The following is a 13600-nucleotide window of genomic DNA, read 5'->3' on the forward strand; positions in this document are numbered from 1 at the left end:
CACTGCGACCTATCCCAGCTCCGTGTCACACACTGCTACCTATCCCAGCTCCGTGTCACACACTGCGACCTATCCCAGCTCCGTGTCACACAGTGCGACCTATCCCAGCTCCGTGTCACACACTGCGACCTATCCCAGCTCCGTGTCACACAGTGCGACCTATCCCAGCTCCGTGTCACACAGTGCGACCTATCCCAGCTCCGTGTCACACAGTGCGACCTATCCCAGCTCCGTGTCACACACTGCTACCTATCCCAGCTCCGCGTCACACACTGCGACCTATCCCAGCTCCGGGTCACACACTGCGACCTATCCCAGCTCCGTGTCACACAGTGCGACCTATCCCAGCTCCGCGTCACACACTGCGACCTATCCCAGCTCTGCGTCACACACTGCGACCTATCCCAGCTCCGTGTCACACACTGCGACCTATCCCAGCTCCGTGTCACACAGTGCGACCTATCCCAGCTCCGTGTCACACACTGCGACCTATCCCAGCTCCGCGTCACACACTGCGACCTATCCCAGCTCCGTGTCACACACTGCGACCTATCCCAGCTCCGCGTCACACACTGCGACCTATCCCAGCTCCGTGTCACACACTGCGACCTATCCCAGCTCCGTGTCACACACTGCGACCTATCCCAGCTCCGCGTCACACACTGCGACCTATCCCAGCTCCGTGTCACACAGTGCGACCTATCCCAGCTCCGCGTCACACACTGCGACCTATCCCAGCTCCGTGTCACACAGTGCGACCTATCCCAGCTCCGCGTCACACACTGCGACCTATCCCAGCTCCGTGTCACACACTGCGACCTATCCCAGCTCCGCGTCACACACTGCGACCTATCCCAGCTCCGTGTCACACACTGCTACCTATCCCAGCTCCGTGTCACACACTGCGACCTATCCCAGCTCCGTGTCACACAGTGCGACCTATCCCAGCTCCGTGTCACACACTGCGACCTATCCCAGCTCCGCGTCACACAGTGCGACCTATCCCAGCTCCGCGTCACACACTGCGACCTATCCCAGCTCCGGGTCACACACTGCGACCTATCCCAGCTCCGGGTCACACACTGCGACCTATCCCAGCTCCGTGTCACACACTGCGACCTATCCCAGCTCCGTGTCACACAGTGCGACCTATCCCAGCTCCGTGTCACACACTGCGACCTATCCCAGCTCCGCGTCACACACTGTGACCTATCCCAGCTCCGTGTCACACACTGCGACCTATCCCAGCTCCGGGTCACACACTGCGACCTATCCCAGCTCCGCGTCACACACTGCTACCTATCCCAGCTCCGTGTCACACACTGCGACCTATCCCAGCTCCGGGTCACACACTGCGACCTATCCCAGCTCCGTGTCACACAGTGCGACCTATCCCAGCTCCGTGTCACACACTGCGACCTATCCCAGCTCCGCGTCACACACTGCGACCTATCCCAGCTCCGTGTCACACACTGCGGCCTATCCCAGCTCCGTGTCACACACTGCGACCTATCCCAGCTCCGCGTCACACAGTGCGACCTATCCCAGCTCCGTGTCACACACTGCGACCTATCCCAGCTCCGGGTCACACACTGCGACCTATCCCAGCTCCGTGTCACACAGTGCGACCTATCCCAGCTCCGTGTCACACACAGTGCGACCTATCCCAGCTCCGCGTCACACACTGCGACCTATCCCAGCTCCGCGTCACACACTGCGACCTATCCCAGCTCCGTGTCACACACTGCGACCTATCCCAGCTCCGCGTCACACACTGCGACCTATCCCAGCTCCGCGTCACACAGTGCGACCTATCCCAGCTCCGTGTCACACACTGCGACCTATCCCAGCTCCGCGTCACACACTGCGACATATCCCAGCTCCGCGTCACACACTGCGACCTATCCCAGCTCCGTGTCACACACTGCGACCTATCCCAGCTCCGCGTCACACACTGCGACCTATCCCAGCTCCGCGTCACACACTGCGACCTATCCCAGCTCCGTGTCACACACTGCGACCTATTCCAGCTCCGTGTCACACACTGCGACCTATCCCAGCTCCGTGTCACACACTGCGACATATCCCAGCTCCGTGTCACACACTGTGACCTATCCCAGCTCCGTGTCACACACTGCGACCTATCCCAGCTCCGTGTCACACACTGCGACCTATCCCAGCTCCGTGTCACACACTGCGACCTATCCCAGCTCCGTGTCACACACTGCGACCTATCCCAGCTCCGCGTCACACAGCGCGACCTATCCCAGCTCCGCGTCACACACTGCGACCTATCCCAGCTCCGTGTCACACACTGCGACCTATCCCAGCTCCGCGTCACACAGCGCGACCTATCCCAGCTCCGTGTCACACACTGCTACCTATCCCAGCTCCGCGTCACACACTGCGACCTATCCCAGCTCCGCGTCACACACTGCGACCTATCCCAGCTCCGTGTCACACACTGCGACCTATCCCAGCTCCGTGTCACACACTGCGACCTATCCCAGCTCCGCGTCACACACTGCGACCTATCCCAGCTCCGCGTCACACACTGCTACCTATCCCAGCTCCGTGTCACACACTGCGACCTATCCCAGCTCCGGGTCACACACTGCGACCTATCCCAGCTCCGTGTCACACAGTGCGACCTATCCCAGCTCCGTGTCACACACTGCGACCTATCCCAGCTCCGTGTCACACACTGCGGCCTATCCCAGCTCCGTGTCACACACTGAGACCTATCCCAGCTCCGCGTCACACAGTGCGACCTATCCCAGCTCCGTGTCACACACTGCGACCTATCCCAGCTCCGGGTCACACACTGCGACCTATCCCAGCTCCGTGTCACACAGTGCGACCTATCCCAGATCCGCGTCACACACACACTGCGACCTATCCCAGCTCCGCGTCACACACTGCGACCTATCCCAGCTCCGCGTCACACACTGCGACCTATCCCAGCTCCGTGTCACACACTGCGACCTATCCCAGCTCCGCGTCACACAGTGCGACCTATCCCAGCTCCGTGTCACACACTGCGACCTATCCCAGCTCCGCGTCACACACTGCGACCTATCCCAGCTCCGTGTCACACAGTGCGACCTATCCCAGCTCCGTGTCACACACTGCGACCTATCCCAGCTACGTGTCACACACTGTGACCTATCCCAGCTCCGTGTCACACACTGCGACCTATCCCAGCTCCGTGTCACACACTGTGACCTATCCCAGCTCCGTGTCACACACTGTGACCTATCCCAGCTCCGTGTCACACAGTGCGACCTATCCCAGCTCCGCGTCACACACTGCGACCTATCCCAGCTCCGTGTCACACACTGCGACCTATCCCAGCTCCGTGTCACACAGTGCGACATATCCCAGCTCCGCGTCACACACTGCGACCTATCCCAGCTCCGTGTCACACACTGCGACCTATCCCAGCTCCGCGTCACACACTGCGACCTATCCCAGCTCCGCGTCACACACTGCGACCTATCCCAGCTCCGTGTCACACACTGCGACCTATTCCAGCTCCGTGTCACACACTGCGACCTATCCCAGCTCCGTGTCACACACTGCGACATATCCCAGCTCCGTGTCACACACTGTGACCTATCCCAGCTCCGTGTCACACACTGCGACCTATCCCAGCTCCGTGTCACACACTGCGACCTATCCCAGCTCCGTGTCACACACTGCGACCTATCCCAGCTCCGTGTCACACACTGCGACCTATCCCAGCTCCGCGTCACACAGCGCGACCTATCCCAGCTCCGCGTCACACACTGCGACCTATCCCAGCTCCGTGTCACACACTGCGACCTATCCCAGCTCCGTGTCACACACTGCGACCTATCCCAGCTCCGCGTCACACACTGCGACCTATCCCAGCTCCGTGTCACACAGTGCGACCTATCCCAGCTCCGTGTCACACAGTGCGACCTATCCCAGCTCCGCGTCACACAGTGCGACCTATCCCAGCTCCGCGTCACACACTGCGACCTATCCCAGCTCCGCGTCACACACTGCGACCTATCCCAGCTCCGTGTCACACACTGCGACCTATCCCAGCTCCGCGTCACACAGCGCGACCTATCCCAGCTCCGTGTCACACACTGCGACCTATCCCAGCTCCGCGTCACACACTGCGACCTATCCCAGCTCCGCGTCACACACTGCGACCTATCCCAGCTCCGTGTCACACAGTGCGACCTATCCCAGCTCCGTGTCACACACTGCGACCTATCCCAGCTCCGCGTCACACACTGCGACCTATCCCAGCTCCGTGTCACACACTGCTACCTATCCCAGCCTCTGTTTAACTCTTTCTTTCCCTGTGTCTCTGTTTAACCCTTCCTTTCCCTGTATCTCTGTTTAACCCTTCCTTCCCCTGTCTCTCTGTTTAACCCTTCCTTCCCCTGTCTCTCTGTTTAACCCTTCCTTCCCCTGTCTCTCTGTTTAACCCTTCCTTTCCCTGTCTCTCTGTTTAACCCTTCCTTCCCCTGTCTCTCTGTTTAACCCTTCCTTTCCCTGTCTCTCTGTTTAACCCTTCCTTTCCCTGTCTCTCTGTTTAACCCTTCCTTCCCCTGTCTCTCTGTTTAACCCTTCCTTCCCCTGTCTCTCTGTTTAACCCTTCCTTTCCCTGTCTCTCTGTTTAACCCTTCCTTCCCCTGTCTCTCTGTTTAACCCTTCCTTTCCCTGTCTCTCTGTTTAACCCTTCCTTTCCCTGTCTCTCTGTTTAACCCTTCCTTTCCCTGTCTCTCTGTTTAACCCTTCCTTTCCCTGTCTCTCTGTTTAACCCTTCCTTTCCCTGTCTCTCTGTTTAACCCTTCCTTTCCCTGTCTCTCTGTTTAACCCTTCCTTTCCCTGTCTCTCTGTTTAACCCTTCCTTTCCCTGTCTCTCGGTTTAACCCTTCCTTCCCCTGTCTCTCTGTTTAACCCTTCCTTCCCGTCTCTCTGTTTAACCCTTCCTTCCCCTGTCGCTCTGTTTAACCCTTCCTTCCCCTGTCTCTCTGTTTAACCCTTCCTTCCCGTCTCTCTGTTTAACCCTTCCTTCCCCTGTCTCTCTGTTTAACCCTTCCTTTCCCTGTCTCTCTGTTTAACCCTTCCTTCCCCTGTCTCTCTGTTTAACCCTTCCTTCCCGTCTCTCTGTTTAACCCTTCCTTCCCCTGTCTCTCTGTTTAACCCTTCCTTTCCCTGTCTCTCTGTTTAACCCTTCCTTCCCCTGTCTCTCTGTTTAACCCTTCCTTCCCGTCTCTCTGTTTAACCCTTCCTTCCCCTGTCTCTCTGTTTAACCCTTCCTTTCCCTGTCTCTCTGTTTAACCCTTCCTTTCCCTGTCTCTCTGTTTAACCCTTCCTTTCCCTGTCTCTCTGTTTAACCCTTCCTTTCCCTGTCTCTCTGTTTAACCCTTCCTTTCCCTGTCTCTCTGTTTAACCCTTCCTTTCCCTGTCTCTCAGTTTAACCCTTCCTTCCCCTGTCTCTCTGTTTAACCCTTCCTTCCCGTCTCTCTGTTTAACCCTTCCTTCCCCTGTCTCTCTGTTTAACCCTTCCTTTCCCTGTCTCTCTGTTTAACCCTTCCTTTCCCTGTCTCTCTGTTTAACCCTTCCTTCCCCTGTCTCTCTGTTTAACCCTTCCTTCCCGTCTCTCTGTTTAACCCTTCCTTTCCCTGTCTCTCTGTTTAACCCTTCCTTTCCCTGTCTCTCTGTTTAACCCTTCCTTCCCCTGTCTCTCTGTTTAACCCTTCCTTCCCGTCTCTCTGTTTAACCCTTCCTTTCCCTGTCTCTCTGTTTAACCCTTCCTTTCCCTGTCTCTCTGTTTAACCCTTCCTTTCCCTGTCTCTCTGTTTAACCCTTCCTTTCCCTGTCTCTCTGTTTAACCCTTCCTTTCCCTGTCTCTCTGTTTAACCCTTCCTTTCCCTGTCTCTCTGTTTAACCCTTCCTTTCCCTGTCTCTCTGTTTAACCCTTCCTTTCCCTGTCTCTCTGTTTAACCCTTCCTTCCCCTGTCTCTCTGTTTAACCCTTCCTTTCCCTGTCTCTCTGTTTAACCCTTCCTTTCCCTGTCTCTCTGTTTAACCCTTCCTTCCCCTGTCTCTCTGTTTAACCCTTCCTTTCCCTGTCTCTCTGTTTAACCCTTCCTTCCCCTGTATCTCTGTTTAACCCTTCCTTTCCCTGTCTCTCTGTTTAACCCTTCCTTTCCCTGTCTCTCTGTTTAACCCTTCCTTTCCCTGTCTCTCTGTTTAACCCTTCCTTTCCCTGTCTCTCTGTTTAACCCTTCCTTCCCCTGTCTCTCTGTTTAACCCTTCCTTCCCCTGTCTCTCTGTTTAACCCTTCCTTTCCCTGTCTCTCTGTTTAACCCTTCCTTTCCCTGTCTCTCTGTTTAACCCTTCCTTCCCCTGTCTCTCTGTTTAACCCTTCCTTTCCCTGTCTCTCTGTTTAACCCTTCCTTCCCCTGTATCTCTGTTTAACCCTTCCTTTCCCTGTCTCTCTGTTTAACCCTTCCTTTCCCTGTCTCTCTGTTTAACCCTTCCTTTCCCTGTCTCTCTGTTTAACCCTTCCTTTCCCTGTCTCTCTGTTTAACCCTTCCTTCCCCTGTCTCTCTGTTTAACCCTTCCTTTCCCTGTCTCTCTGTTTAACCCTTCCTTCCCCTGTCTCTCTGTTTAACCCTTCCTTCCCCTGTCTCTCTGTTTAACCCTTCCTTCCCCTGTCTCTCTGTTTAACCCTTCCTTCCCCTGTCTCTCTGTTTAACCCTTCCTTCCCCTGTCTCTCTGTTTAACCCTTTCTTCCCCTGTCTCTCTGTTTAACCCTTCCTTTCCCTGTGTCTCTGTTTAACCCTTCCTTTCCCTGTCTCTCTGTTTAACCCTTCCTTTCCCTGTCTCTCTGTTTAACCCTTCCTTTCCCTGTCTCTCTGTTTAACCCTTCCTTTCCCTGTCTCTCAGTTTAACCCTTCCTTCCCCTGTCTCTCTGTTTAACCCTTCCTTCCCGTCTCTCTGTTTAACCCTTCCTTCCCCTGTCTCTCTGTTTAACCCTTCCTTTCCCTGTCTCTCTGTTTAACCCTTCCTTTCCCTGTCTCTCTGTTTAACCCTTCCTTCCCCTGTCTCTCTGTTTAACCCTTCCTTCCCGTCTCTCTGTTTAACCCTTCCTTTCCCTGTCTCTCTGTTTAACCCTTCCTTTCCCTGTCTCTCTGTTTAACCCTTCCTTCCCCTGTCTCTCTGTTTAACCCTTCCTTCCCGTCTCTCTGTTTAACCCTTCCTTTCCCTGTCTCTCTGTTTAACCCTTCCTTTCCCTGTCTCTCTGTTTAACCCTTCCTTTCCCTGTCTCTCTGTTTAACCCTTCCTTTCCCTGTCTCTCTGTTTAACCCTTCCTTTCCCTGTCTCTCTGTTTAACCCTTCCTTTCCCTGTCTCTCTGTTTAACCCTTCCTTTCCCTGTCTCTCTGTTTAACCCTTCCTTTCCCTGTCTCTCTGTTTAACCCTTCCTTCCCCTGTCTCTCTGTTTAACCCTTCCTTTCCCTGTCTCTCTGTTTAACCCTTCCTTTCCCTGTCTCTCTGTTTAACCCTTCCTTCCCCTGTCTCTCTGTTTAACCCTTCCTTTCCCTGTCTCTCTGTTTAACCCTTCCTTCCCCTGTATCTCTGTTTAACCCTTCCTTTCCCTGTCTCTCTGTTTAACCCTTCCTTTCCCTGTCTCTCTGTTTAACCCTTCCTTTCCCTGTCTCTCTGTTTAACCCTTCCTTTCCCTGTCTCTCTGTTTAACCCTTCCTTCCCCTGTCTCTCTGTTTAACCCTTCCTTCCCCTGTCTCTCTGTTTAACCCTTCCTTTCCCTGTCTCTCTGTTTAACCCTTCCTTTCCCTGTCTCTCTGTTTAACCCTTCCTTCCCCTGTCTCTCTGTTTAACCCTTCCTTTCCCTGTCTCTCTGTTTAACCCTTCCTTCCCCTGTATCTCTGTTTAACCCTTCCTTTCCCTGTCTCTCTGTTTAACCCTTCCTTTCCCTGTCTCTCTGTTTAACCCTTCCTTTCCCTGTCTCTCTGTTTAACCCTTCCTTTCCCTGTCTCTCTGTTTAACCCTTCCTTCCCCTGTCTCTCTGTTTAACCCTTCCTTTCCCTGTCTCTCTGTTTAACCCTTCCTTCCCCTGTCTCTCTGTTTAACCCTTCCTTCCCCTGTCTCTCTGTTTAACCCTTCCTTCCCCTGTCTCTCTGTTTAACCCTTCCTTCCCCTGTCTCTCTGTTTAACCCTTCCTTCCCCTGTCTCTCTGTTTAACCCTTTCTTCCCCTGTCTCTCTGTTTAACCCTTCCTTTCCCTGTGTCTCTGTTTAACCCTTCCTTCCCCTGTCTCTCTGTTTAACCCTTTCTTCCCCTGTCTCTCTGTTTAACCCTTCCTTTCCCTGTGTCTCTGTTTAACCCTTCCTTTCCCTGTCTCTCTGTTTAACCCTTCCTTTCCCTGTCTCTCTGTTTAACCCTTCCTTTCCCTGTCTCTCTGTTTAACCCTTCCTTTCCCTGTGTCTCTGTTTAACCCTTCCTTTCTCTGTGTCTCTGTTTAACCCTTCCTTTCCCTGTCTCTCTGTTTAACCCTTCCTTTCCCTGTCTCTCTGTTTAACCCTTCCTTCCCCTGTCTCTCTGTTTAACCCTTCCTTTCCCTGTCTCTCTGTTTAACCCTTTCTTCCCCTGTCTCTCTGTTTAACCCTTCCTTTCCCTGTCTCTCTGTTTAACCCTTCCTTTCCCTGTCTCTCTGTTTAACCCTTCCTTCCCGTCTCTCTGTTTAACCCTTCCTTTCCCTGTCTCTCTGTTTAACCCTTCCTTCCCGTCTCTCTGTTTAACCCTTCCTTCCCCTGTCTCTCTGTTTAACCCTTCCTTCCCCTGTCTCTCTGTTTAACCCTTCCTTTCCCTGTGTCTCTGTTTAACCCTTCCTTCCCCTGTCTCTCTGTTTAACCCTTCCTTCCCCTGTCTCTCTGTTTAACCCTTCCTTCCCCTGTCTCTCTGTTTAACCCTTCCTTCCCCTGTCTCTCTGTTTAACCCTTCCTTTCCCTGTCTCTCTGTTTAACCCTTCCTTCCCCTGTCTCTCTGTTTAACCCTTCCTTCCCCTGTCTCTCTGTTTAACCCTTCCTTTCCCTGTGTCTCTGTTTAACCCTTCCTTCCCCTGTCTCTCTGTTTAACCCTTCCTTCCCCTGTCTCTCTGTTTAACCCTTCCTTCCCTGTCTCTCTGTTTAACCCTTCCTTCCCCTGTCTCTCTGTTTAACCCTTCCTTCCCCTGTCTCTCTGTTTAACCCTTTCTTCCCCTGTCTCTCTGTTTAACCCTTCCTTTCCCTGTGTCTCTGTTTAACCCTTCCTTCCCCTGTCTCTCTGTTTAACCCTTTCTTCCCCTGTCTCTCTGTTTAACCCTTCCTTTCCCTGTGTCTCTGTTTAACCCTTCCTTTCCCTGTCTCTCTGTTTAACCCTTCCTTTCCCTGTCTCTCTGTTTAACCCTTCCTTTCCCTGTGTCTCTGTTTAACCCTTCCTTTCCCTGTCTCTCTGTTTAACCCTTCCTTTCCCTGTGTCTCTGTTTAACCCTTCCTTTCCCTGTCTCTCTGTTTAACCCTTCCTTTCCCTGTCTCTCTGTTTAACCCTTCCTTTCCCTGTCTCTCTGTTTAACCCTTCCTTTCCCTGTCTCTCTGTTTAACCCTTCCTTTCCCTGTCTCTCTGTTTAACCCTTCCTTCCCCTGTCTCTCTGTTTAACCCTTCCTTCCCCTGTCTCTCTGTTTAACCCTTCCTTTCCCTGTCTCTCTGTTTAACCCTTCCTTTCCCTGTCTCTCTGTATGACCGCAGTTGGCGTTCGCCGCCTCCGTCCTGAACGTTCAGATTCCGCTGATGCTGGGGCAGCTGGTGAACGTGGTGTCCCGCTATACCAGAGAGCATGCTGGGAACTACGTGCGCGAGGTGTGGGGTCCTGGCATGAAGCTGCTGCGCCTGTACGGGGCACAGGTGAGTGGCACCTACCTCCTGTGCAATAAGGGGGGGGGGGGGCAGGAAGGATCCCCACATTATTACCCAATTACTATTGGTACTCTCTTTATGCTCCTGGGAAGGATAAAAGATGGAGTCCGCTTCAGCAGAAACTGAACGGCCCTCTCGGTGCAGGTGCCTGTATTAACCCTTCGAGCTCTGGAGGTTGCATTGCTGGTGTCTCTGACACTCCCGGGGGGGCGCAGGTCTCTGCTGTACATGCTGTGTGCTGCGTCACTGCCACTGTTCCCTCCTTCTCTCAGGGGGCGCAGGTCTCTGCTGTACATGCTGTGTGCTGCGTCACTGCCACTGTTCCCTCCTTCTCTCAGGGGGCGCAGGTCTCTGCTGTACATGCTGTGTGCTGTGTCACTGCCACTGTTCCCTCCTTCTCTCAGGGGGCGCAGGTCTCTGCTGTACATGCTGTGTGCTGCGTCACTGCCACTGTTCCCTCCTTCTCTCAGGGGGCGCAGGTCTCTGCTGTACATGCTGTGTGCTGCGTCACTGCCACTGTTCCCTCCTTCTCTCAGGGGGCGCAGGTCTCTGCTGGACATGCTGTGTGCTGCGTCACTGCCACTGTTCCCTCCTTCTCTCAGGGGGCGCAGGTCTCTGCTGTACATGCTGTGTGCTGTGTCACTGCCACTGTTCCCTCCTTCTCTCAGGGGGCGCAGGTCTCTGCTGTACATGCTGTGTGCTGCGTCACTGCCACTGTTCCCTCCTTCTCTCAGGGGGCGCAGGTCTCTGCTGTACATGCTGTGTGCTGCGTCACTGCCACTGTTCCCTCCTTCTCTCAGGGGGCGCAGGTCTCTGCTGTACATGCTGTGTGCTGCGTCACTGCCACTGTTCCCTCCTTCTCTCAGGGGGCGCAGGTCTCTGCTGTACATGCTGTGTGCTGCGTCACTGCCACTGTTCCCTCCTTCTCTCAGGGGGCGCAGGTCTCTGCTGTACATGCTGTGTGCTGCGTCACTGCCACTGTTCCCTCCTTCTCTCAGGGGGCGCAGGTCTCTGCTGTACATGCTGTGTGCTGTGTCACTGCCACTGTTCCCTCCTTCTCTCAGGGGGCGCAGGTCTCTGCTGTACATGCTGTGTGCTGCGTCACTGCCACTGTTCCCTCCTTCTCTCAGGGGGCGCAGGTCTCTGCTGTACATGCTGTGTGCTGTGTCACTGCCACTGTTCCCTCCTTCTCTCAGGGGGCGCAGGTCTCTGCTGTACATGCTGTGTGCTGCGTCACTGCCACTGTTCCCTCCTTCTCTCAGGGGGCGCAGGTCTCTGCTGTACATGCTGTGTGCTGCGTCACTGCCACTGTTCCCTCCTTCTCTCAGGGGGCGCAGGTCTCTGCTGTACATGCTGTGTGCTGTGTCACTGCCACTGTTCCCTCCTTCTCTCAGGGGGCGCAGGTCTCTGCTGTACATGCTGTGTGCTGTGTCACTGCCACTGTTCCCTCCTTCTCTCAGGGGGCGCAGGTCTCTGCTGTACATGCTGTGTGCTGCGTCACTGCCACTGTTCCCTCCTTCTCTCAGGGGGCGCAGGTCTCTGCTGTACATGCTGTGTGCTGCGTCACTGCCACTGTTCCCTCCTTCTCTCAGGGGGCGCAGGTCTCTGCTGTACATGCTGTGTGCTGCGTCACTGCCACTGTTCCCTCCTTCTCTCAGGGGGCGCAGGTCTCTGCTGTACATGCTGTGTGCTGCGTCACTGCCACTGTTCCCTCCTTCTCTCAGGGGGCGCAGGTCTCTGCTGGACATGCTGTGTGCTGCGTCACTGCCACTGTTCCCTCCTTCTCTCAGGGGGCGCAGGTCTCTGCTGTACATGCTGTGTGCTGCGTCACTGCCACTGTTCCCTCCTTCTCTCAGGGGGCGCAGGTCTCTGCTGGACATGCTGTGTGCTGCGTCACTGCCACTGTTCCCTCCTTCTCTCAGGGGGCGCAGGTCTCTGCTGTACATGCTGTGTGCTGCGTCACTGCCACTGTTCCCTCCTTCTCTCAGGGGGCGCAGGTCTCTGCTGTACATGCTGTGTGCTGCGTCACTGCCACTGTTCCCTCCTTCTCTCAGGGGGCGCAGGTCTCTGCTGTACATGCTGTGTGCTGCGTCACTGCCACTGTTCCCTCCTTCTCTCAGGGGGCGCAGGTCTCTGCTGTACATGCTGTGTGCTGCGTCACTGCCACTGTTCCCTCCTTCTCTCAGGGGGCGCAGGTCTCTGCTGTACATGCTGTGTGCTGCGTCACTGCCACTGTTCCCTCCTTCTCCCAGGGGGCGCAGGTCTCTGCTGTACATGCTGTGTGCTGCGTCACTGCCACTGTTCCCTCCTTCTCTCAGGGGGCGCAGGTCTCTGCTGTACATGCTGTGTGCTGTGTCACTGCCACTGTTCCCTCCTTCTCTCAGGGGGCGCAGGTCTCTGCTGTACATGCTGTGTGCTGCGTCACTGCCACTGTTCCCTCCTTCTCCCAGGGGGCGCAGGTCTCTGCTGTACATGCTGTGTGCTGCGTCACTGCCACTGTTCCCTCCTTCTCTCAGGGGGCGCAGGTCTCTGCTGTACATGCTGTGTGCTGCGTCACTGCCACTGTTCCCTCCTTCTCTCAGGGGGCGCAGGTCTCTGCTGTACATGCTGTGTGCTGCGTCACTGCCACTGTTCCCTCCTTCTCTCAGGGGGCGCAGGTCTCTGCTGTACATGCTGTGTGCTGCGTCACTGCCACTGTTCCCTCCTTCTCTCAGGGGGCGCAGGTCTCTGCTGTACATGCTGTGTGCTGCGTCACTGCCACTGTTCCCTCCTTCTCTCAGGGGGCGCAGGTCTCTGCTGTACATGCTGTGTGCTGCGTCACTGCCACTGTTCCCTCCTTCTCTCAGGGGGCGCAGGTCTCTGCTGTACATGCTGTGTGCTGTGTCACTGCCACTGTTCCCTCCTTCTCTCAGGGGGCGCAGGTCTCTGCTGTACATGCTGTGTGCTGCGTCACTGCCACTGTTCCCTCCTTCTCTCAGGGGGCGCAGGTCTCTGCTGTACATGCTGTGTGCTGCGTCACTGCCACTGTTCCCTCCTTCTCTCAGGGGGCGCAGGTCTCTGCTGTACATGCTGTGTGCTGTGTCACTGCCACTGTTCCCTCCTTCTCTCAGGGGGCGCAGGTCTCTGCTGTACATGCTGTGTGCTGTGTCACTGCCACTGTTCCCTCCTTCTCTCAGGGGGCGCAGGTCTCTGCTGTACATGCTGTGTGCTGCGTCACTGCCACTGTTCCCTCCTTCTCTCAGGGGGCGCAGGTCTCTGCTGTACATGCTGTGTGCTGTGTCACTGCCACTGTTCCCTCCTTCTCTCAGGGGGCGCAGGTCTCTGCTGTACATGCTGTGTGCTGTGTCACTGCCACTGTTCCCTCCTTCTCTCAGGGGGCGCAGGTCTCTGCTGTACATGCTGTGTGCTGTGTCTACTGCCACTGTTCCCTCCTTCTCTCAGGGGGCGCAGGTCTCTGCTGTACATGCTGTGTGCTGTGTCACTGCCACTGTTCCCTCCTTCTCTCAGGGGGCGCAGGTCTCTGCTGTACATGCTGTGTGCTGTGTCACTGCCACTGTTCCCTCCTTCTCTCAGGGGGCGCAGGTCTCTGCTGTACATGCTGTGTGCTGCGTCACTGCCACTGTTCCCTCCTTCTCTCA

The 13600-nt window shown here is 55.4% G+C and overlaps 1 protein-coding gene across 1 annotated transcript in view; it reads left to right on the plus strand.

The window, feature by feature from the left end:
* Nucleotides 1-10088, plus strand: part of LOC142473253 (mitochondrial potassium channel ATP-binding subunit-like) — a 131349-nt gene extending 121261 nt beyond the window's left edge. The window contains exon 3 of the mRNA XM_075580442.1: nt 9795-10088. Coding sequence (XP_075436557.1) covers nt 9795-10088 — 294 coding nt within the window. The remainder of the gene's footprint in view (nt 1-9794) is intronic.
* Nucleotides 10089-13600: the final 3512 nt, after the last annotated feature.

This window comes from Ascaphus truei (assembly GCF_040206685.1).
Source record: "Ascaphus truei isolate aAscTru1 chromosome 2 unlocalized genomic scaffold, aAscTru1.hap1 SUPER_2_unloc_1, whole genome shotgun sequence".
Classification (NCBI taxonomy): Eukaryota; Metazoa; Chordata; class Amphibia; order Anura; family Ascaphidae; genus Ascaphus; species Ascaphus truei.